At 41.6% G+C, this 25,137-nt stretch overlaps 1 protein-coding gene across 3 annotated transcripts in view; it reads left to right on the top strand.

Moving 5' to 3' along the window:
* The window catches only part of cdan1 (codanin 1), a 116,768-nt gene that overhangs the window by 62,281 nt on the left and 29,350 nt on the right, over nt 1–25,137 (top strand). For all 3 annotated transcript variants that reach the window (XR_006312867.1, XM_043698388.1, XM_043698387.1), the window contains exons 13-19: nt 1,138–1,304; nt 5,758–5,839; nt 7,314–7,394; nt 18,617–18,671; nt 20,742–20,875; nt 21,346–21,449; nt 24,794–24,943. Coding sequence is in view for 2 of the 3 variants with exons in the window: in XM_043698388.1 (XP_043554323.1) it covers nt 1,138–1,304; nt 5,758–5,839; nt 7,314–7,394; nt 18,617–18,671; nt 20,742–20,875; nt 21,346–21,449; nt 24,794–24,943 (773 nt within the window). In the remaining variant the exon portion in view is untranslated. The remainder of the gene's footprint in view (nt 1–1,137; nt 1,305–5,757; nt 5,840–7,313; nt 7,395–18,616; nt 18,672–20,741; nt 20,876–21,345; nt 21,450–24,793; nt 24,944–25,137) is intronic.

The raw sequence follows: 25,137 nt of genomic DNA, 5'->3' as shown, positions 1-25,137 counted from the left end.
TGAACCTGCACTTAGAAATAAACTTGCAGGGGGATGAGTAGGGGGTGTTGAACTGATTGGATTAATCTGTGGGAGCCACAATATTGACAGCTAAATAGTTGTCTTTTGTGCTAACTGTGATTAAATGCTGACCATCTGAAATAAAAATGGGGACTCTGGCAGTATCAGGTAGATGTACTTGATTATGTGTATAGAACTAGGGCAATAGAAATATTCAGCAAAAGTGAGGACTGCAGATGCTGGAGATCAGAGTCAAGAATGTGGTGCTGGAAAAGCACAGCAAGTCAGGGCAGCATCCGAGGAGCAGGAGAATCGACCTTTCAGGCATAAGCCCTTCATCAGGAATGAGACTTGTGGGCCAGAGAGGCTGAGAGATAAATGGAACAGGGGTGGGGCTGGAGGGAAGGTAGCTAGGAATATGATGGGTAGATGAAGGTGCAGGTGGAAGTGATAGGTTGGAGGGGACGGTGGAGCGGATGGGTGGGAAGGAAGATGGACAGGTAGGACCGGTCAAGGGGGTGGTGATTTGTTGGAGGTTTGGGGCAGGCTTAAGGTGGGGGGAGGGGAAATGAGGAAACTGGTGAAATCCACATTGATCCCGTGTGGTGCAGGGTCTCAAGGCAGAAGATGGGGCGTTCTTCCTCCAGGCATCAGGTGGTAAGGGCTTGTCGATGGAGGTGGCCCATTACCTGCATGTCCTTGATGGAGTGGGTGGGGGGATTTAAACCCCATGGGGTTTTTAATCGAACCGTTCCTTTTGAATACAAATAGAAACATTTGCTTTGAATGATGGGGGAATTATTTTTGTTTTTTACCCTTTATTTTTGTTCTGTGGTAACTCTGTTAATATCTTAATCCAGACTGAGCTGATTATGCCTCTGTGAACTACCTTTGAATGCTTATCTATAAAAATGCAGGTTGACTATCATAACAGCTGAGTAGTTATCTAATCAGGAAGTACTTGAGTAAGTTATGAAGGGATGGCTCCTCTGGGCCCCTAGATCCATCTATCGTCTTCAGAAAAGCTTCTAGATGAAACCTCAGTAGCATTGTCCTATCACATCTTGTGACAAAGTAAGTGTGTTCAACATCAGTCGCAACATTTGCTGATCTACCTTCTTGTCTTTACCTGCTTAGAGTCCACCTGTTCTGGATGTACACAGATTACTGAGAAAGTCGATTGAAAATCAACGCATCGTTTTCACTGTGCCTTGGGTGGTTGAGTTTCTTAGTATGGTGGATCATGTAGCACCATTCCTTGATTATTACCGTAGTGCATTTACCCTCTTATTGCAAATATACAGGTGAGTGTCAGGAGATGCTAGCAATACAGAATTTTGTTTCAGCTGCCCCCAGCACCCCACCAATTTCTCTTTTATTATTTCTGATTGATGGTGTAACAGTATACTGTTATATTCAAATCTCGGGCCACTTCAAATAAAAGGTTAACAACTTGGGTTTCTGCGGTGCCTTTAAAGACAAGCTTTTGACAGCAAATGGAGTATTTTAGAAATGTAGTCAGTTTTGTAATATAGGAAATACGCAAAGTTGCTTCCTGGTCAGGCAGGATTAAGTCATATTAAGATAGGATAAAGAAAGAAGGTGACAAATTGAGCTCTTCAGCTTCGACAGTAGGTGACTTTAAAGAAGTATGAAAAATATTAAGATCGTAATTAGAGCATTATTTTGACATATTCAAGGTTACAAGGATGGGATGTTGTGCTGTGCTGAGGTAAAGCTATTTGTTGGGAGAACGTCAAGGTAACAACAGTTTGGAATGTCTCTGGAAAGGAGGTGGAAACCTGAGATTCATTCAGGAATGCATTCAGTGAAATTATGTGCTGTTTTTATTTGAAGTTTGATTGAAAGAGGTCCAACTTTTGATTAGGGATAGAAATACGTTGTTACTTCTTGAAGTCTCTTCAGCCAGACTCACTTGGGTGTTTCTTTAAAGGAATTTTTTTAATAGCAGAAGAAATAGAAGGCAGAGAAGACCATCTGCCCCTTTTAAAAACCTGCTCCACCATTCATGATGGTCCACTCTACTTTCCTGACTGTTCCTCATGACTGGTAATTCTCTGAGAGACTAAAGATCTGTCTTTCTCAGCCTTAAATATATTTAATAATGCTCTGAGGTAGATCGTTCCAAAGATTGACAATCCTTTGAGTGAAGAGGTCTCTCCTTGTCTTGGTCCTAATTGAACAGCCATTTGGAAATTGTGGACTCCAGAATCCATATGCCAGCCAGGTAAAACAACTTTTCAGTATCTGTTCTTTCTGGTCTCTTGAAAATATCGAATTGTTCAATAAATTCAATTCTCATGCTTCTACAGGTCTAGATTTTTAAAATTTCTATCATAGAATTCAGATGCTGCTAGCTTGACGAGTATTTATAGACCATCCCTAATTACCATTGAGAAGGTGTTGCTGAGCTGCTACACTCTATGTAGTGCAGATACAGGGGTTTCAGGTTGTATGACCTAGTGATAAAAAAATGAGGATATGTTTCCAAGTTAGGATGGTGTATGGCTTTGTGGAGAACTTCCATGAGATGATGTTTCATGTGTCTGCTGCCCTTATCCTTCTTAATGATGGTGATTGAGAGTTTAGACAATGATGTCTCTGGAGCTTTGGTGAATTTCTGCAGTGCATCTTGTAGATGTACACACTGCTGCTACTGAGCATTGGTGATGGAGCGAACAAATTTTTGTGGATTTGATGCCAGTCATGTGGGCTGCTTTGTTTATGAATGAGGTTGACTTTCTTCTGTTGATGGAGATGTACACTTTGGGTAAGTAGGGAATATTCCATCATACTTATAATTAGTGCCTTGTAGATGATGCACAGGTTCTGGGGAGACTGGTGAGTTATTCATTGCAGGATTCCTAGCCTCTGGCCTGATCTTGTAGTTGCAATATTTATATGGCTAATCCAGTTTTGTTCTTGGTTAGCGGTAAATCCAGGATGCAGTCGGGGAACTCAGCAATCATAATATCACTGAGCATCATGGGGAGTTTGTTAGATTTTCTCTGGAGATGATCATTACCCAGCACTTGGGTAGAATGAATGTCACTTAACACTTACTAGCCCAAATCTGAATGCAGTGCAGATTTTGTTACATTTGGACATGAACTGCTTCTGAGTCACTGCAAATGGTGTTGAACCTTTGTGCAATCTTCAATGAATTTTCTCATATCTGACCTTGTGATAGAGAGAAAGCCATTGAAGCTGCTGAAGATGGTTGGGCATAGGATACTACCCTGAGGAGCACCTGGAGTGATGTCCGGCCCCTGAGATGATTGACCTCCAACAACCGCAGTCATCTGGCTTTGAACCAGAAATGGCTGCAACCAAGGAGAGTTTATATGCTACTGTGTTTGAAGTCTTCATCTAAATAATTCTTCGATGTCTAAAGGTTCCTACCTCTACTACCCTTAAGCCAGAGAGCTCCAGATATCTGCATCCCTCTGGGTGAAAGATTCTTTCACCTCCTTACCTTAAAACTGTGTGCCCTGGTATTGATTCATCTACAAGGGGAAAAGATTATTCGTAATTAGCGTATCTGTGTCCATCAGAATTTTGCACACCTCAATCAGATCCCCGTTGACTTCCTATGCTCTAAGGAGTCAGTAGAGCCCATAAAATCTCTCTTCGTAACTGAATTATTCCAGCCCAGCACCATCCTAGTGAATTGCTTCTGCATCCTCTCCAGCGCAGTCATATCATTCCAACAATGTGATGACCAAATTGCACATAGTACTCTAGCTATCGCGTAATATTATGTACAACTCTATTAAAACTCCCTTGCTCTTGAATACCTCAACTAATAAAGGCAAGTGTTTCATATGCCGCCTTAACTACTTTATCTCCCTGCCCTGCTGTTTTCAAGGATTTGTGGAATTGGTCACTGAAGTCTCTTTGATCCTCTGTACGTACTAGGGTCATATAATTCAAAATGTGTACTCCATTGTCTTGTTAGTCCTCCTAAAATCACCTTACCATCCATTAAAAACAAAGAATAAATGTTCTTTTGTACTTTTCACAGCCTCAGGACTTCTTGCATGCTTCACTGCTGAATAATTCCTTCAGTTTAACAGCCAGGAATTAGGCAAATGTAGCAGTTTATCAGTCAAGGCACACAGTCAGTGATAAGATGATAGCTGGTTAGTCTGATGAAGTTGTGAAATAGTCAGGACACCTGCCTCAGTGGAACTATTCTTTAAATCAGGTACCAGTAAAATAGGGGATACTGTGTCATAATTTATTAATCTGTTACCAGTTTTGGAAATGTGGCTGTTCCCTCTTTGTATCCACCTCAGGTTTTAACTCTGTGGTTTTTATATTTTGTGACGCTCTGGTTAGCTAACTTTGATAATAAAAGTCCTGTCAACAAACACGCTGATCTTAAATGCTACAACATTGCTAGGAGGGATGTGATAGCACTGGAGAGGGTGAAGAGGAGATTAACCAGCACGTTGCTTGGGTTGAAGAGTTTCAGTTATGAAAAGAAATTTGACAGACAGGGATTTTTTTTTCCTTAGAGCAGCAGAGATTGAGAGGGAACATGATTGGGATATATAAAATTATGAATTGAATAGAATATCCTTTATGTGTACTTAAGTACTGGGATACAGTGGAGAGTTTACAATGTTACCTCATATGGTACCATCTTAGGTACAGAGTACACAAGTACTCTTAGATATCGAAAAGGGAAAAAAAAGAAAAGTAGTTGCATTACTTTATAGTGATTCAGTATACTTAGTTAAAAGGATCGACGTTACAGTCAGATAAACAAATTTCAAATAGATATTGCAGTAGTTCAGCACAGGCGCTTCCCCACATGGTCTGATTGCCCATGCCAGACCCCAGTCCAACAACTGTCCTTGCTTCGCTCTAAGCCTTCGTTCCGCCCTGCACTGGCTGTCAGCTCTTCCAAACAACGTTTTCTCCGGGACTGTCTTCCCCCCCACCCCGTGCTGGCCTCTGCTCCAGCACCCACTCCCTGTGCTGCACTTTGGGTAAGTTCAAATCAAAAGTTGAAAAGCGAACACTGAGAAGGAGAAACCAAAGAGGAAAAAAATAAGAAAAAGAATGGGCAAAGCAGAGGATCCCAGCTGGAGCAGCTTATTCTGCCGCCAAAACGGCATAGATAGGGTAGATAGGAATAAACTTTTCCTCTTGATGGAGAGATCAGTAACCAGGTGGAATAGATTTAGGGTAAGAAACAGAAGGCTTAGAGGAGATGTGAGGAAATCTTTTTTTTCACCCGGAAGGTGGTGGAAATCTAGAACTCATTGCCTGTAAGGATGGTAGAGGCAGAAATCCTCATAACATTTTTGAAGTATTTAGTGTGCACTTGAGATGCTAAGACATAGAGCTATGTGCCAAGTGCTAGAAGATGTGATTAGAATAGTTAGATGGTAGTTTTTGACCAGCATAATTGTGATTGGCCTCTTTCTGTGTTGTAGACCTCTATGGTCATAAGAGCGCTGTATATAAATGAATGACGATGAAAATGCCCTGAGAGTAAAGTAAATCCCACCTGCTCCAGAATTGTGTCATAACATGTCTGAACACATTAGTAAGTTTAAAAGAAAATACAATTTTCAACCCAAGAACTTGTTCTAGTGACCATTTGGTTAACAAATGATTAATTAGTACATTTGACAGTGCAATAGTTTCAAAAAGAGAGAAGGGTATCTGCACATTTGTTTATATTTTAGTTAAAATGGCCTTACTCTGTGGTTCATCAAACAGATCCTTGGTTCTAACAAGTGAGCAAAATGACAGTTTCCTGAACAAGCTGCTGATTCTTGCTGTATTGGGGTGGCTTTTCCAGGCAAGTACTTATCAAATGTTAAACAAGATTGAGTTTGAGATTTTGAGTTTGAAAACTGCAGTTCATGGATTTAAGTTAATGGACTCTTCAAATGCTTGACTTGTTTGTAGAACGTAAATTTTGTAGTGTGTTGGTAGAGATTGTTGAAGGTGCCAACCTTTGCTTTAGGTTTTGTTTATTGTGACTATTTTTCCCAAATGGTACTGTGGGAGGACCTGAACCACGCAGAAGTACTTCAGAAAGACAGCTCACAAACCTATTCTTAAGGATCACTGGAGATGGGCAATAAATGTAGGCCTACTCAAGAATGAATTGTAAGTGTGAAAAGAAAGAATACTGTCTTCCTCAACCTGAATATCTTAGCTTCGAGAAGTTTCTGAAACAAGCAGTCAGAAATGTCTTTCTCCCTTTAATAAAGAGAAGGTCTAAAGTCACCTGACAACAAGATTATAGTCCAACAGGTTTATTTGAAAACATAGAGCATAGAAGAATACAGCGCAGTACAGGCCTTTCGGCCCTCGATGTTACGCCGATCCAAGCCCACCTAACCTACACTAGCCCACTATCCTCCATATGCCTATCCAATGCCCGCTTAAATGCCCATAATGAGGGAGAGTCCACCACTGCTACTGGCAGGGCATTCCATGAACTCACGACTCGCTGAGTAAAGAACCTACCCCTAACATCTGACTTATACCTATTTGTGTGCAGGTAGTGCTACCTCAATACCTCAGAAAGTGCTTCCTCAATACCTCAGAAAGTGCTTCCTCAATACCACAGATAGTGCACCCTCAATACCTCAGAGAGAGCTCCCTCAATACCTATGATAGTTCTCCTTCAATACTTCAGATAGTTCTCCCTCAAAACCTCTGAAAGTGCTCGTTCAATTCCTCAGATAGTTCTCCCTCAATACCTCAGATAGTGCTTCCTCAGTACCTCAGAAAGTGCTCCCTCAATACCTCAGGTAGTTCTCCCTCAATACCTCAGAAAGTGCTCCATTAATACCTCAGAAAGTGCTCCCTCAGTACCTCAGACAAAACTTCTGAGCACTGCCCCTTTGTCTGGCAATGTCTTCAGTAAAGAGAGGTATTGCAGATGAATCAGAAAGGAGGAATCACTACCCAATAAATGTGCTCAGATTCAGTGCCTTGTTTATCTCAACAGCACACCTCAAAAAGCTCCCTAGTATGATATTTTACTGAACTCTTTAATTTAATGGATTTGTGCTGACTAAGAGGAGTCCATGAACTCAGATTCCTTGTCGGTGACTAAAAGAAATGACCAGTTCCAAAATCTTTGCATATCTAGCTTCAGAGATTTGGGTCCATGGGAAAAAAAAAGGGGTTGAACTGACCATTGAAAATAGTATGCTATGACACATGTATAATTCACATTTTCATAGATAATTCACATGTATAATTCACATATTCATAGATAATTCACATTTTCAACTTCATTGTTGATATTTTCTTAGATTCCAGCAGTTCCTGAAGAAATGTTCTTCAATGAAGAGAATGTTGATGGATTTGAAATAAAAGTATCAGACCAAGGATTGGTAAGTCATATGTGAAGCAGGTGTTGAATGTTCTTTTTCCACTGCTTCACTGAAGTGCTGTTCAGTTCATAGTTGAAATTTCCTTTAAAGTTACTGTTTTATTATCAGATTGGTATGAGGTCTCCATGTCTCTGGTAAAAGCTATGCAATGCAAAATCATTCAGTGCAGATGGTTGTTATTTGATTGTCAATGTGTTTAGTAATGTTGGACCTTTGGAATAATACTGGGGTGGAGAGCGACTAATTAGCCAGTGCAGTATACAGTCTGTGCAAGATGTTGTATGAAAACTGTATTGGGTGTGGCAGAATAGCCTGCCAATTCATTAAAGTTTCCACAGAATAGTTGACTGAGATAAGGCCACTTGGTTGTTCAGGACCCATACTCTGCACGAGACTGAAGATGGTGCACAGAAAGGAATAAAAACATTTATCAGCATATTCTTTAATGCTGATGACCTCACATCTTAACCTAATTCTATACATGTTGGACTCTTGCTTGCACTTGAGAAAGTGACCATATGCTTCCAAAATCTAATGCCTTTCAGTTGTTCAACCTCGCACCTCAATTTTCTTTCCTGTGAATATTCCCTCACTTGACCTTTTTAGCTACTCCATTCTACTTATTACTTTATTTGTGTAAAGCAATTTAAAGTGTCAGTGCACACTTCTAAGTATAGCTATTGGTAGAACCTTTGTTGGTTTTTCATTACTTTTAGCTTGTTCTTTTTATCAAGGTAATCCAAGATGGAGGATGGGAAAAAAATGTGGCTGTAAGAGCTACTCCTTTTTTGAGGTATTTTAGATTTTGGAGGTGATTTCCTTGAATTCCATGTGCAGCAATTACTGTTTTATATGCTGTTGCATTGTATTGGAACTTTGAGGAGAGAAAAGCAATCAAAACAACAGCACTTCAAAAAGGAGGAAGACAGACAAAGGCAGAGACCACATGGCCAGAGAAAGAAGGTGATACTGCTGTCGGACATAGCAGTGAATCTGCACATTTGCTGCCTTTGCTGTTTGAGTTCAAGTATCTCTGGAGATCGGAGCCCGTCTAGAAAAAAAAATTAACAAATAGCGAAATTCACAGCTGACCTTGGAGGAACCTGTATGGGAGAGCTCACAGCATGGGAGAAGCTAAGTGCATAGTTTTTAAGTATAACATTGTTGTAAATCTGCCACAGTGAGTAGAGTAGGTTCACTTTTGATTATATGTTTTATTGATATCTGTCTTTTGATTAAATTTTAAAAAGATAAAGCATAGGTACAAAGTTAGCCTGGAGCAGTGCTTTTTAGAACAATAAGATGGTGCTATTTTCTCGGTCTGTAGATTAAGAGGCAAAGATGGCCTTTATTAAAGTGATGTACTCTTCCTGTCAGATGTGAGAGATTAGGGAGAGCTTTTATGTTGCTGATGATTGTGTTGGCAGTAAATGTGGTTGGTTGCGAATTCTATCAAATTGCATGGATCAGTTGGAGTGGCAGTTAGAGGCAGTGAGGAATTTACAGGAGCTAGTGATGTGATGGATGGCAGGTATAGAAAGGGAGAAAAACCACAAATACAGTTGGGTATCATAGAATCCCTACAGTCTGGAAACAGGCCATTTGGCCCAACAAGTCCACACCGACCCTTCGAAGAATATCCCACCCAGACCCATTCTCTTACCCTATTACTTCACATTTCCACTGATCAATGCCCCTAACCTACACATCCCCAAACACCATGGGCAATTTAGCATGGCCAATTCACATAATCTGTACATCTTTGGACTGAGAGAGGAAACTGGAGCACCCGGAGGAAATCCACACAGATACAGGGAGAATGTGCAAACTCTGCCCAGTCGCCCAAGATAGTTGGGTTACCTGCAAAAAAGGTGGTATAGGGAGGTAGTTAGGTTATCCCTATCTCAAACAAGTATGCTGTTTCAAAAATTTTGGGGTGATGGGCTCTCAGTGGAGTGTAGCACAAACAGCCAAGGTTCTGGTACTGAGAATGGCTCTCTTGTAACAAAGGGTACGTCCGGTTCCAAGCGATCAGTTGTTATAGGGGACTCTAATGGGAGGCACAGCCGTGAGAAATTAGCGGGGTATGTTGCCTCCCTTGGTGCCAGAATCAAGGATATCTCTGAAAGGGTACAGAATGTTCTCAAAGGGGAAAGGAACCAGCAGGAGTACATTGTGCATATTGGAACTAATAATGTTGGAAAGGAAAATGATGAGATTCTGAAGGGAGAATATAAACAGGCAGGAATTATAAAGGAGTTCCTTGAGGATAGTAATATCTGGATTTCTCCCAATGCTACGAGGTGGTGAGGGTAGGAATAAGAGGATTGAGCAGATGAATATGCAGCTGAGGAGCTGGTGCAGGGAGAAGGGTTCCCATTTCTGGACCATTGGAATCTGTTCTGGGGTAAAAGTGACCTGTACAAGAAGGATGAATTGCACCAAAGTTGGAAGGGGGCTATAATATACTACCAGGGAGATTTGCTAGAGCTGCTTGGGAGGACTGAAACTAGTAAGTTTGGGGGGGGTTGAGGGCGATGTGGTTGGGGGGGGTGGGACCCAGGGAGATACTGAGAAGAGAGATCAATCTGAGACTGTACACTTGGGAAAAGGAGTGAATCAAACAGTCAGGGCAGGCAAGAACAAAGCAGAGAACGAGATAGGACTGATAAATTAAACTGCATTTATTTCAATGCAAGAGACCCAGTAGAGAAGGCAGATGAACTCAGGGCATGGCTAGGAATATGGGACTAGGATATCATAGCTATTACAAAGATGTGGCTCAGGGATGGACAGGACTGGCAGCTTAATGTTCCAGGATACAAATACTACAGGAAAGATAGGAAATACGGCAAGAGAGCAGGGGGAGGTGGCATTTTTGGTAAGGGATGCTATTATGGCTGTACTAAGGGAGAATACTCCTGGGAATACATTCAGGGAGGTTATTTGTGTGGAACTGAGAAATAAGAAAGGGATGATCATCTTATGGGATTGTATTATAGTCCTCCCTGGGAAATTGAGAAACAAATTTGTAAAGAGATTTCAGTTATCTGTAAGAATAATAGGATGGTTATGGTAGGGGATTTTAACTTTTCAAACGTAAAACAGGACTGCCATTGTATTAAGGGTTCAAATGGACAGGAATTTAAGTGTGTACAAGAAAACTTTCTGATTCAGTATGTGGATGTACCTACTAGAGAAGGTGCAAAACTTGACCTACTCTTGGGAAATAAGGTGACTGAGGTGTCAGTGGGGAAGCACTTTGGGGCCAGCGACTATAATTCTATTAGTTTTAAAATAGTGATGGAAAAAGATAGACCAGATCTAAAAGTTGAAGTTCTAAATGGGAAGAAGGTCAATTTTGATGGTATTAGGCAAGAACTTTCAAAAGTTGATTGGGTGCGGATGTTTGAAGGTAAAGGGATGGCTGGAAAATGGAAGCCTTCAGAAATGAGATAACGAGAGTCTAGAGAGTTCACCCTGTTAGGGTGAAAAGAATGCCTTACTTAAATCCGTACAGATCACACCCAGACGTGGAAAAGCAAGGACTGATTAAGGATAGTCAACATGGCTTTGTGTGAGGGAAATTATGTCTCACGAACCTGATTGAAGTTTTTTGAAGAAGTAATGAAGAGGATTGATGAAGGCAGAGAGGGGTGGGTGTGATCTACCTGGATTTAAGTAAGGCGTTCAACAAGGTTCCTCATGGTAGACTGGTTAGCAAGGTTAGATCACGTGGAATACAGGGAGAGCTAACCATTTGGATACAGAACTGGCTCAAAGGGAGAAGACAGAGGGTGTTGGTGGAGGATTGTCTTTCATACTGGAGGCCTGTGACCAGTGGAGTGCCACAAGGATTGCTGCTGGATCCACTGCTTTTTGTCATTTATATAAATGATTTAGATGTGAACATTGGAGGTATATTCTTAGTAAGTTTGCAGATAACACCAAAATTGAAGGTGTAGTGGACAACGAAGAAGGTTACCTCAGAGTACAATAGGATCTTGATCAGATGGGTCAATGGGCCAAAGAGTGGCAGATGGAGTTTAATTTAGATAAATGTGAGGTGTTCCTTTTTGGAAAGGCAAATCAGGGCTTTCCAGGCTTGCTGGAACCAATTCCCAGATACTGACCTCACTACTGTGGGCGGCACAGTGGTTAGCACTGCTGCCTCACAGCGCCAGAGACCCGGGTTCAATTCCCGCCTCAGGCGACTGACTGTGTGGAGTTTGCACGTTCTCCCCGTGTCTGCGTGGGTTTCCTCCGGGTGCTCCGGTTTCCTCCCACAGTCCAAAGATGTGCAGGTCAGGTGAATTGGCCATGCTAAATTGCCCGGAGTGTTAGGTAAGGGGTAAATGTAGGGGTATGGGTGGGTTTCGTTTTGGCGGGGCGGTGTGGACTTGTTGGGCCGAAGGGCCTGTTTCCACACTGTAAGTAATCTAATCTAATTTTCCCTGCTGATGAAGCATCAGCAGATCAGGAACCAACCTGCAATAAACTGCCAGGCCTGGCCTCATGAATAAACAAAAGCTTGTTTGGTCTTTTTTCATTTTGTGCTGAAGCAGATGGAGATGTTTGAATGCTAACCGAGACCTGTGGAGGAGCTGGTTAATTTGTCAGGGAGTGGCCAGAGTTTGAATTGATTTTCTGTAACAATAAAGAGGAATCTGGCAGTTTATGTGACAGCATGAAAATTTGAGAACTCTCCACTTAATCCCCCATGAAAAGTTCTTGGAAATTCTGAGAATTGAAAACTAAGTTCTAAGTATTGCTGCCTTTATCTGAATGAACTGTAAAGGTAACCCTGATCAACATCTTCAGATACGAGACTGTGGTGCTGGAAAAGCACATCAGGTCAGGCAGTATCCGAGGAGCAGGAGAATCGGCGTTTCAGGCTTAAGCCCTTCATCACGGAGGGCTTATGCCTGAAACATCGATTCTCAAGCTCCTCGGATGCTGCCTGATCTGATGTGCTTTTCCAGCACCGCATTCTTGACTCTGATCTCCAGCATCTGCAGTCCTCACTTTCTCCTTCCGACATCTTCAGATAATCAACCAAAGAACCATCATCTATGCCTGTGGAACAATATATCATGAAAACTATTAAGAAATCTGGCCAGTTTTTATTTTTTATTTTTCCCACAACCCTGTTTGTTTGTGTGAATGGGGCTTAAAAGAAAGGTTTTTTGAGTTTGAAGGATAATTTGTTTAATTTTACTCTGCTAAAGTTGTTACATCAATAAGTTGCAATGTTATTTGTTTAAGGTTTAAACCAGTGTCTGGAACTGATTACTTGCAGAGTCTGGCATTGTGCATTCATAGAACATAGCGCAGTGCAAGCCCTTTGGCACTCAATGTTGCACTGACCTGTGAAACCTATCTGAAGCCCATCTGACTTATACTATTCCATTACCATCCATATTGAAAAGTGTGGTGCTGGATAACAGGCAGTGTCTGAGGAGCAGGAGAGTTGATGTTTCGAGCATGGGCTCTTCATCAGGAACGAAGGAGTGTCTCAAGGGCGCTGAGAGATAAATGGGGGAAGAGGGTCTGGGATGGGGTTGGGAGGAAGGTAGTTGGGAATGCGATAATTAGATGAAGGTGGGGTGTAATGGTGATAGGTCAGAGAGGAGGGTGGAGCGAATAGGTGGGAAGGAAGATAGACAGGTAGGACAGTTCAAAAGGGTAGTGCGGAGTTGGGAGGTTGGATCTGGGATAAGATGGGGGCGGGGGGGAGAGGAAATGAGGAAAGTGGTGAAACTGACATTAATTCCATGTGATTGGAGGGTTCCAATGCAGAAGATGAGGCGTTCTTCCTCCAGGTGTTGTGTGGCTAGAGTTTGGCAGTGGGCGAGGCCCAGGACTTGCATGTCCTCAGCAGAGTGGGAGGGGGAGTTGAAGTGTTCCGCCAAATGGCGGTGGGGTTGTTTAGTGCGTGTGTGCCAGACATGTGCCCTGAACTGCACCGCAAGTGGTGTCCTGTCTCCCCAATATAAAAGAGACCACATTGAGAGCAATGGACGCAGTAGATGGGGTGGGTTGGTTTGGGCGCGTGGACCTAACGAAGGAGATGTGGAGGGAATGATCTCAATGGAACGTACATAGGGGAGTTTCTCTCTGTGACTCCCTTGTTAGGCTCACAACCCCCTCCACACCCAGCACCTTTCCTTGCCAACACACGAGGTGTAAAACCTGTGCCCTCATCTCTGTCCAAGGCCCTAAAGGATAATTTCGAATCCAATGGAGATTTTCCTGCAAATCCACCCATCTCATCTACTGCATCTATTATTCTTGGTGTGTTCTCTTCTACATGAGGGAGACAGGAAGCCAACTAGCAAGGAGATTCGCTCACCAAACCATCCCACCGCCCTGTGACCAACCACTTCAACTCCCCCTCCCCCAGTGACATGCAAGTCCTGGCTCCCTCCACCGCCAAACCAAACTCACCTGCCAACTAGAGGAAGGACACCCTATCTTCCACCTTGGGACCCTCCAACCAACATCGACTTCACCAGTTTCCAAATCTCCCCTCCACCCACCTCATCCCACATCCAACCCTCCGACTGGACACTGCCCTCTTAATCTGTCCATCTTCCTTCCACCTGTTCACCCATCGACCTATCACAATTATCTCCCCTCTGCCTTCCCACTTGGCTTGCTCTCAGCCCCCTTTTCCCCTCCACATTCCTGAAGAAGGACTTCTGCCCAAAATGTTGATTCTCCTGCTTCCCAGATGCTGCCTGACCTGTGCTTTTCTAGCACCACACTTTCAACTCTGACTCTCCAGCATCTTCAGTCCTTACTTTCTCCTGGTTTGGTTTGGCTGTCTTTCTCCGTGTCATAAAATTATATGGGTATATCCAATGCATTTTGGAATCTTCAAGTATGCAAACAATAGATTGTAGACCTGACTCCATAACATTGCCATCATTCCATAAGCTGCACTCTAAAAGACAAATAGTTTCTCATTCTCCCCAGAAGTAAACAGATAATGAGATGTGTAATATTGAATCATTGCTGAATTGTCAATGTCCCAGAAGCATAGTCTATTTCAAGTTGCATATTATTTCACAATGCAGGTCCTGGTTAGACACTGTCAAGGACCATTCTTTGAGCCTTTCCTACCCAAGTTCAACCTTTTGCTGGTCGTGTCTTCCATTCCTCACCTGCCCAGTGCAATTAAGATGGAGGAACTCCAGGAAATATTGACAATGCCATATGAATAAGTAGCATAGTGGACTCATTATTCAGAGGCCTCAGCTAGTAAGTTGAAGATGAGGGTTTAAGTCACAGCAGAGCAAGGGCTGTTCAGCCCATGTCCCTGCATTTCACTTTGTGCTATTTTCCTGTTTTCTGTCTCTAATCCTGCACATTATTCATTTTTAGATGATAACCTAGTTCTCCTTTTGATTGTCTCAATTGAAGTTGCCTCCACGACGTTTTCAGCAGTCCATTCTTGACACAAACTACTCACTGTGATGTTCTTTCTTCTTGCTTTTGCTTCTTTTGCCAATTATTTTAAAGCTGCGTCCTCTCTTACTCAATCCTTTCAAGAGTGGAACGGTTTGTCTCTAACTATTCATGCAGACCCCTCTTGAATTTGAACAGCTCAGTTTTCAACTTTCGCTTCTCCAAAGAAAGCAGTCGCAACTTCTCCAATCTGCGTAACTGAAATTCTTCATCCCTAGATTTGTCCGTGTGAATCTTTGCACCCTCTCTGTTACTTTCATGTTCTTAAAGTGTGGTGTCCAGAATGCATTGTTCCAGCTGAGGTCAAACCAGTGCCTTATCAAGTTCAACAAAGCATTCTTGTTCTTATGCTCTACACCCATATTAATGAAGTCTAGGTACTATATATTTTATTGATTGCTTGATCAACCTGTCCTGCCACCTTCAGTGATTTATGCATGTGTACTCCCAGGTTCATCTGCTCTTGCATTCACTTTAGATTTATTTTCTTTATTTTGTATTGTGTCTTTGTGTTCTTCTCGTCTAATAAATTGCTTGACACTTCTCTGCCTTAAATTTCATCTGCCATCTGTCAGTCAATTCCACCAATCTGTCTGTTCTTTGGAAGTTCTGCATTTTCCTCCTCCTAGTTGGCAGTGCTTCCAACTTGTGTTAACTGTCAATTTTGAGATTATGCCCTGTACACTAAAGCTGACATTACTAATAATTATCGGGAAAGGTAAGAGTCTCATAACTGACCCCTGGTAAATTCCACTGTCTATTCTCTCCTGCTTGAAAAACATAAGTCATCCAGTACTGTCCCTATCTGTCACATAGCAAAATTTGTATTCATGTTGTTGCTATCCCTTTTATTCTTTGACCTATAACTCTGCCAATAGTTTGCTGTGTAACAGATATATCAGATACCCTTCTGGAAGTTCATGTTTACCACAACAACCATATTACCCTCGTCAACCCTCTATGTTACCTCTTCAGGATATTCCAACAAGTTAGTTCAACACTATTTTCCCTTAATCCATGCTTTGTTGGATTCTTTAATTATTATGCAGATGTTCTTGTGACTATTAATTATTGCTTCTAGAATTTCCCACATCACTGAAGTTAATCTTTGCCTATCTTTACATGCTTCTTCAAAAAAAATATGATGTTTGCAATTCTCCACTCCTCTGGTATCACCTCTAATGCTAAGACTGGAAAATTATGGCCAGTGCCTCCCAAATGTCCACACCCACTTGCCTCAGTATCACCTGATGCATCTCTTCCAGTCCTGCCCTTTTTTGACTCAACTATCTGGTTATAGCCAAATCAGCATAATTTCACACTGTATTCTACCTGTAACTCTTCAATATTATTTGATTATTGTGCACGTTCACAGGCATGCATAGAAATCCTGATTTTAAACTTTATTACTTTCTTCCTTGCTCTGATCTTGCCTATTAATTTGCCTTATTTTGTTGTGATTTGTCTCCCTTTCTACCAAGTTTGTTCAAACCCCTACAATAGCACTAGCGAGCAACCCTCTGGAATACTATCCTAGCTCTATTCAGATGCAAACTGTCCAGCCTATACAGGTTCCAACTTCCTGAGAACTGGTTCCAGAATTCTAATGTTTTCCTTCCTGAACCATCTTTCCAGCCATTTTCTTCATCTGCTTACTTGTATCCACTTGTCTGTGCCATTTGTAGTAATCTGAAGATTAGTACTCTTGAGGTCCTATTTGCTAGTTTTCTATCTAGCAGAACCATAACCTCCTTTCTGCCTATATCAGTCATGTCAATGTGGACCACCATTCCTGGCTGGTTGCCCTCCCCTGTCAGACTGTTCTACAGCTACTCAAAGACATCCTTGGCCCTGCATCAAACAGAAGACACATGTCTGTAGCAACACCTATCTAACCCCTAACTGTTGATCACCTTTCATTGTTGCGCTTCCAGTTTTCCTTGTACACCTCACTGCACAGCTGAGCTGCCCATGGTGCCATAAGCTTGACTCTGGCTGTATTTGTCAGATGAGACATCACTTTGATCATTATTCAGAACTGAGTACTGTTTGGAGGTCTGGATGTTTTCATGGAGGTCTTGCATTACCCAGACTGCAAGATAGCATTAATGACCATTAGTAAGTCATGGGGAATTGAGGAGTATTCTCTAAGTGGTTGAAGCAATACCAAAATACAAAGAAAGATGGCTAATGTTGCTGGAGATTAGTGCCCTAGGTTTAACCATCAATAAAACTCCATCCGTCATAAAGTCATAAATTTAGAAATGGAGATGCTCGATGATTGCACAGCTGTCAGTTCCATTCACAATTCAGCTCATATTGCAGGGATCAGACTGGTTCAGTGGACACCATTCAAGCTTGGCTAGTAACATTTGTGTTACACAAGGACAAAACAATGCCAATTTCTATCACAACTGAAAGTATTGGTGATCCTCCATCGACATTCAACAGCATTACCATAACCAAATCCCCCATCATCAACATCCTAAAGGTCAGCATTGAACAGAAACACAACTAAACTGAGCACAAAGTCTTTTCCCTGGGGTGGGGAAGTCCAGAACTAGAGGGCATAGGTTTAGGGTGAGAGGGGAAAGGTATAAAAGAGACCTAAAGGGCAACTTCTTCATGCAAAGGGTGATTACGTGCATAGAATGAGCTGCCAGACGAAGTGGTGGAGGTTAGTACAATTGCAATATTTAAAAGGCATCTGGATGGGTATATGAATAGGAAGGGTTTGGAGGGATATGGGCTGGGTGCTGGCAGGTGGGACTAGGTTGGGTTGGGATAGCTGGTTGGCATGGAGGAGTTGGACAGAAGGGTCTATTTCCATGCTGTACAACTCTATGACTCAATGACACAAATATCATTGTTGCAAAGATAGACTAGAAGTTCTGAATTCTGTGGTGAGTAATTTGCTCTACTCCCCAAAATCCTATTCACCTCACAAGCCACTAGTCAGAAGATGCATGGCTTCCAACAACACTCAAACAATAAGATTGGCAACCTCCAGAATTTGATTGATAAAAGATTCATAACATGAACAATTCACTCCCGTCATCTCTGCTATCAAAAGCATGTACGGTAGCAACTTATGAAGACGACTTTGACAGTACCTAAAGCTGAGTTGTCTACCACCAAGAAGAACAGAGTGCAGATGGAAACTCCTCCATCTGCAAGTGACACCACCATGCCAAATAGAGTCCTGAACTGGAGCTATATTGCTATATCTTCATTGTCTATGTGTCAAAATCTTAGAATTCCAGGGCCATTAATGCTGTAGGTGTACCTACACCCTGTAGGCCCACCCCAAGAAGATGGTTCATCATCATGGTCTAGGGGCCACTTAGGTTAGGCAACAAGCACTGGCTCTGCCAGCAAAACACCCCACAGCTTTTGAAAGATATGAAAAAAGGAAAATCAGATGATGCACTGTTACTGTTTAGTGTTGTTGAGCGAATGCTGACAGTGCAATGATCTCCCATCTCTCAGTTGTAATGTCAGACAATTTTTGGCATTTTATTGCAGCCTTTTTAATATATATATTAATTTGTTTATAATATTTAAAGAAAGAACTTATGAGTCTATTCTGTTTGTGGATTCTCAATGATTGGTGCTATAATAAGCCAAATGGACAACAAAAAGATCTATTTTCAAAACAATTTCACCCTGAGCTGCGTAATTTATAATAGAGGTCCATATCCAAGAAATGTATCAAGTTAGACTGAGCATGGTGTGTGCTTTTCCTTTTACAGGATTCCATCCCACTGGTTGACCAACAACTACTGTATCTTTGCTGTCCTTATCTGAGTGAGTATGTTCTCAACATTGGAAGATGGGTTAGAGGAGGTGGTGCTAAAGATAGAAAATTATATAGACATTTGCTTGATCTGTCTGCTACTGCACATCTGGAATTCATTTTGTGTTCTATTGTGAAGGCATTTCAAAAAGAGTGGTTACATTGAGGTGTACATGATTGTACCGGGTTTACATAAGGTAAACAAAGATTAGCCTATCCAGATGGATAGTACAAGTAGGAAGGGACATGCATTTAAGGTTGGGGGAAGAGATACAGGGGATTATGAGGGAGAGCTATTTAACATGGTAAGTTGTAATTATTTGGAATTCATTGCTTATGAGAGTGATAAATTGATATAATTAATGATTTCAAAAGGAGCTTGCATAGGAATTTGAGTGAAATACACTTTGCATGTTTATGGGAATGAAACAGGACAAAGGACAAACTGACTGGTTTGTTTTAGAGGGCTGCATGACCATCACCTGTGCTGTAAATGATTGTGACTGTAATCAACTTAATAATTACTAGGTCCAAGAGACATTCTGAAAAAGTAAACTGTTGCATCTGTATTGTGAAGTAAGAGGATAGAGTGTGACTGAAAACTGTAAAGTTGTTTTTAACAGTTAAACTAAGGTTCAGGGTTAGCATGACCCAATAAATGTTGAAAAAGAAGTCATTTGTGACTACAAAACCAAAATGCTGTAGATGCAAAATCTAAAATATAAACAAATGTCAAAAATATTCAGGCAACATCAATGAAAAGATAAATAGTTAATGTATTGGTGTTTTCTGCTTTTAAGTCACATTTAATTGACTTACAATGTTTTTCAAAGATGACATTAGCATTGAGAACAAGGAAACAGAGGCCATAGATTATTTAAAAGTGATATTTTAAGGCACCCCTCTTATTTTATTAGTGTATCACAAGTCACTTTACCATTAGGGCTTCCGAGATGGTGTGGTATATGACAACTCAGTGGGCGGCCCGGTGGCACAGTGGTTAGCACTGCTGCCTCACAGTGCCAGAGACCCGGGTTCAATTCCCGCCTCAGGCGACTCTCTGTGTGGAGTTTGCACATCCTCCCCGTGTCTGCGTGGGTTTCCTCTGGGTGCTCCAGTTTCCTCCCACAATCCAAAAAATGTGCAGGTTAGGTAAATTGGCCATGCTAAATTGCCCGTAGTGTTAGGTGAAGAGGTAAATGTAGGGGAATGGGTCTGGGTGGGTTGCGCTTCGGTGGGTTGGTGTGGACTTGTTGGGACGAAGGGCCTGTTTCCACACTAAGTAATCTAAACTCAAGTTGACGCACATTCTCTAGATCTAAGATCCAAGGAAACATTGGTTTTGTTTTCCTTTCTCTGGGAAACTAAGCTCATACTTTTTAGTATGGCATTGATGTACTAAATTAGTTTTGGTTTCAATCTTATTTTACAAATGAATATTCACTTTTCACTTTTGGAACAGAATCCCGTTAGCCACTTCCATTTGATTAGGTTTTGGTAGATCTGCATCTGAACTCTGTCTTCCTATTTTGACTTCATATCCCTCCCCAGTAATTAAAACAAAAATGTTGCTCTACTTCGTCCATTAACTGTGACTCTTGTTAGAAACTACACTTTCAGTAAGGCAGCTCCACAGTCTGTTGCTTAGTTGATGGCCTGTTATAGCTTTCTCACTTGAATCTTTTCCTGCCACAGTGTTTAATTTCTCTTAAGTGTATCTCCGTGGAAGCATAATGTGATCAGAAACCATGCAAACTGCAAGCTCTCACATGTATTTGCTGTTCTAACATTCCATTCATTAGTTTATCTAATTTATTTACCACAAACCTGCTAACCATCCATTTTTAACAAAATACATTCACTAATGCATATGGAGGGGCGAGTCTTGCGCCCTTAATGGGCCTATTCTGGTTATCTTCCTATTAAAGTTACATTAGAGTCATAGAGATATAAAAGCCTGGAAACAGACAGTTTGTTCCAACTTGTTCATGCTGACCAAAATGTGTGATAGTTAACCACTAACAAGTTGTGCCAATTCATGTAAGCCATGCTCAGATGTTTCATCAGGTCTTGTGTTGCAGGTGAGCTGCGCAAGCTGTTGGCTTCCTACGTTGCTGGTAGTGGGGTTAAAAATGGAGGGTACATGAGAAAGATCACACCAACTGCAGCAGAACCTTCAGTACCGACTTTGGTACAATCACAGCAGAAACTCCAGGTAATGTTGAACGCAGGAATCCTCTGCCAAGGGCCTACTACAAGACAGTGTCTCAATTGTTTTATGTTGACATTCTGCATTAAATGTCTGCTATATTTTGGTGTCTGTTCAAATAGGTTTGCCTTATTTCCTTTGTTTCAGTACCTCAGATTGTCAACCATTTTCTTCCAGTAAAGACAAGTATCTGTTCTCGTACATAGTAGATGTGTTGTCTCCAGTGTTTTCACGTAACCCTAGATAAACATGCACAATCATTCACATTTCAATAAGTGCTATTGGATGACGGGCTCAGTGGTTCCTTGCATGTTCTTGGGTCTACCAAGTTTCCCAGCATCTGTGGAAATGCTGCTCTCTCATGGTACAGATTGCTTTTTGCAGCATGACCATAAATCAAAGCAGAAGCAATACCTCCTGCTGGAGGAGATCACTTACACCAAGTGCTTAATGTTATGTTTCTGATTGCTGGTTAGGTGAAATTGGAAGAGGCCTTCTTTCACAATCAACCACCATCTCTTCGCAAAACAGTTGAGTTTGTGGCTGAAAGAGTTGGATCAAACTGTGTAAAGCACATCAAGTAAGCAATAATACTACTTAATATGACAGAAAAAGTTTAAAAATGCCATATTTCAGATACCTTTTGCAGGAAATAATGCATATCTTTACAATGCTATATTATCAATATATATTTAAAACTCTGTCGAGTGCAGAAGCGCTGACACTTGAAACCATCCATTTTTAACAAAATACATTCACTAATGCATATGGAGGGGCGAGTCTTGCACCCTTAATGGGTCTATTCTGGTTATCTTCCTATTAAAGTTACATTAGAGTCATAGAGATATAAAAGCCTGGAAACAGACAGTTTGTTCCAACTTGTTCATGCTGACCAGATACCCTAAATAAATCTAGTTCCATTTGCCAGCATTTGATCCATATCCCTTTAAACTTTTCCTATTTATATACCCTCCCAGATGTTTTTTAAATGTTGTAATTGTACCGGCCTCCGCCACTTCCTCTGGCAGCACCTTCTGTACAAACACCACCCTCTCGATGAAAAGGTGACCCCTTTGGTCCCTTTTCCCTCTCACCCTAAACCTATACCCTCTAGTTTTGGACTCCCCCACCCTGGAGAGAAGTCCTTGTCTACTTACCCTCTCCATGCCCCTCATGATTTTATAAACCTCTATGAAGTCACCCCTCGGTCTCTGACACTCCCAGGAAAATAGCCCCTGCCTATTCAGCCTCTCAATATAGCTCAGATCCTGTAACCCTGGCAGTATCTTTGTAAATCTTTTCTGAAGCCTTTTAAGTTTCACAACATTCAGTAGAGACCAGAATTGTACACCGTATTCCAAAAGTGGTTGAATCAATGTCCTGTGCAGCTATAACAAGACCTCCCAACCCCCACTCAATGCACTGACCAATAACAGCAAGCCTTCTTCACTATCCTATCTACCTGGCACTCACTTTCAAGGAACTGTGAACCTGCACTCCAAGATCTCTTTGTTCAGCAACACTCTCCATATCCTTAGCATTAAGTATATAAGTCATACTCTGATTTGCCTTTCCAAAATGTAGCACTTGGCATTTATCGAAATCCAGCTCACATCTGCCACTACTTGACCTGTTGGCCCATCTGATCAAGATCCCATTCTATTCTATTCAGAGATGATCTTTGTTGTCCACTACACTTCCAATTTTAGTGTCATCTACGAACTTACTAACCATACCTCCTATGTTCACATCCAAATCATTTATATAAGTGACAAAAATCATTGGACCAAGCACTGATCCTTGTGGCACACCGCTAGTCACAGACTTACTAGAAGGAATACACAGGTACTATAAGAGGCCTGTGATATATCCTACTGTCTTTTCCAATATAAAGATTGAAACAGCCTCCACAATGATACACACTAGAAGTCCCCACCGATCCACCACTGCTGGGTAAAGAACAAAACACCTGCCCCAAACCTCCATATGTTTGCAGCTAGGTATTGCTGAATGATTTCAGAATCATGGTGAAACTGACTACATTTGATGTAAAGGCAGCATTTTACTGATTGAGACATCAAGGACACTTTAGTAAGATTGAAGTAATTGAGAATCTGGGAAAGTTGTCCTCTGGTTGCTATCGTATCCAGCAGAAGGGAAGATGGTTATGACTTTTGGAAGTCAGTCATGTCAATCCCAGGATATCACTGCAGGAGTTGCTCATGCACATAATTTATAATCAACCTGTGTCAGGGATGTTATTACACACCTCTGGAACAGGGAGACTTGAACCTAGCCCTGCTGGCTCAGAGTTAGGGATACTACCAATGTGCCACAAGAACCCAAGTTACACAAGGTAATATTCCAAGCCCAAGCATCTTCAGCTATTCATCCATGATCTACCTGCAGAAATCAGAAGTAGGGATTTTATTTCACAATTTCAGTTACATTAAATGTAGACAGTACAGCACAGTACAGGCCCTTCAGCCGTTGATGTTATGCCGATCTTTTATCCTACTCTTAAGATCAAGCTAACCGACATACCCTTCATTTTACTATCACTCATGCCTATCCAGGAGTCGTTTAAATATCCCTAAAGTATCTGACTCAACCACCACTGCTGGCAGTGCATTCCACTCACCCACCACTCTGTGTAAAGAACTAACCTGAGACATCTCCCCTAAACCTTACTCCAAACGCCTTAAAATTATGCTCCCTCATGATAGCCATTTCTCGCAAAAAGTCTCTGCCTATCCACACTATCTATGCCTGTCATCATCTTGTACACCTCTATTACGTCACCTCTCACCCTTCTTCCCTCCAATGAGAAAAGCCTGAGTGCTCTAACCTTTCTTCATAAGACATGCTCTCCAGTCCAGACAGATCCTGGTAAATCTCCTTTGCACCCTCTCTAAAGCTTCCACGTCCTTCCTATAATAAGGCGACCAGAACTGAACGCAATATTCCAAATGTGGTCTAACCAGGACTTTAAAGCGATGCAGCATAACCTTGCGTAAGCTTAAAATCAAACCCCCCGTTAATGAAAGCCAACACACCATACGCCGCCTTAACAACCCTAAGTGGCAACTTTGAGGGATCTATGGACATGGACCCCAACATCACTCGGTTCCTCCACACTGCCAAGAATCCTGCCTTTAACCTTGTATTCTGTGTTTTATCACATCCTGAAAGTTTTCAAAAGGCTGGTGAGACATGACCTGACTATCTCTAGTCAAACTATGTTTTTCCAAATAATCGTAAATCCTGTCTCTCAGAATCCTCTCCAATAGTTTGTTCACCACCAATGTAAGACTGACTGATGTAAGTTTTATTCACACCTCCTCAGTTAATGAAGCAGTTTGTGCTTGCTTGCAGCAAGGCCTGAACAGCGATCAGGTTTGGGTGACAAGTAACATTCAGATAATGACAACTATTTCATATTCAGTAGCATAACCAAGGTTGAGTCTTTCAGGAAGTCACTGTTAACTAGAAGCTCAATCAGACCAAACATACAAAATGCTGTGGCTACTGGAGGATGTCAGAGGCCACATGTTTTGCCTTGTGACTTGTCTTCTGCTTTTCAATTAAACTAAATTCTTTGATTTCTTTTAAAATATTGACTTTGTAACGCATGTTCCTGCATCCTTCTCATCCATCAAATTTGGACATTTGTTTTCCAAGGTGTATGTGGCTGCCTTATTCTTCCAACCAAAGTGTACAACGTTTACAGTTCTGAAAACTTTAATCTTATCCTGTATATTGTCACCATTCTCCTCTGTATGAATTTGATCATGTGTTCAAGATGGGACTTAGGGCAGGTGACTTTTTAATAAAACAAATAGGTTTAAATTTTATATTCAAGGTGACCTCCTTTAAAGCATTTAACAATGAGAGTAAGCTCAATTATTGCCTATTCTTTCCTAGGGCGAGTTTGGTGTCTGAGCTAGTCAAGCATGGGACAACAAAGCTGCAAAATGCAATGAAGGATGAGAAAACCAATCTACCTGAGCTACTTGAAAGTGTGATATGTGAACTCTGTGACGAAGGCAAGCAGGCTATTATCAAAGGCAGAGAGTAAGCACCTACAATCAGAGTGATAGTGTGTGTATTGTATAGGTTCAGTGATCATTTCCCGTTTTGAACAAAAACCTGCATAATGGTGTAAGAAAAGACAAGGGGGATGCATTCTTCACCTGAAGGTCCTGCCTGAAGGCTCAAGCCCTCCAATGGCTTGACATAGGGATTTCATCTGATGCTCTGATCTGATA

Source organism: Chiloscyllium plagiosum, chromosome 10 (genome assembly GCF_004010195.1).
Source record: "Chiloscyllium plagiosum isolate BGI_BamShark_2017 chromosome 10, ASM401019v2, whole genome shotgun sequence".
Taxonomy (NCBI): Eukaryota; Metazoa; Chordata; class Chondrichthyes; order Orectolobiformes; family Hemiscylliidae; genus Chiloscyllium; species Chiloscyllium plagiosum.
Note: the sequence above shows the minus strand (reverse complement) of the source record. Positions and strands in the feature narration are given on the sequence as shown.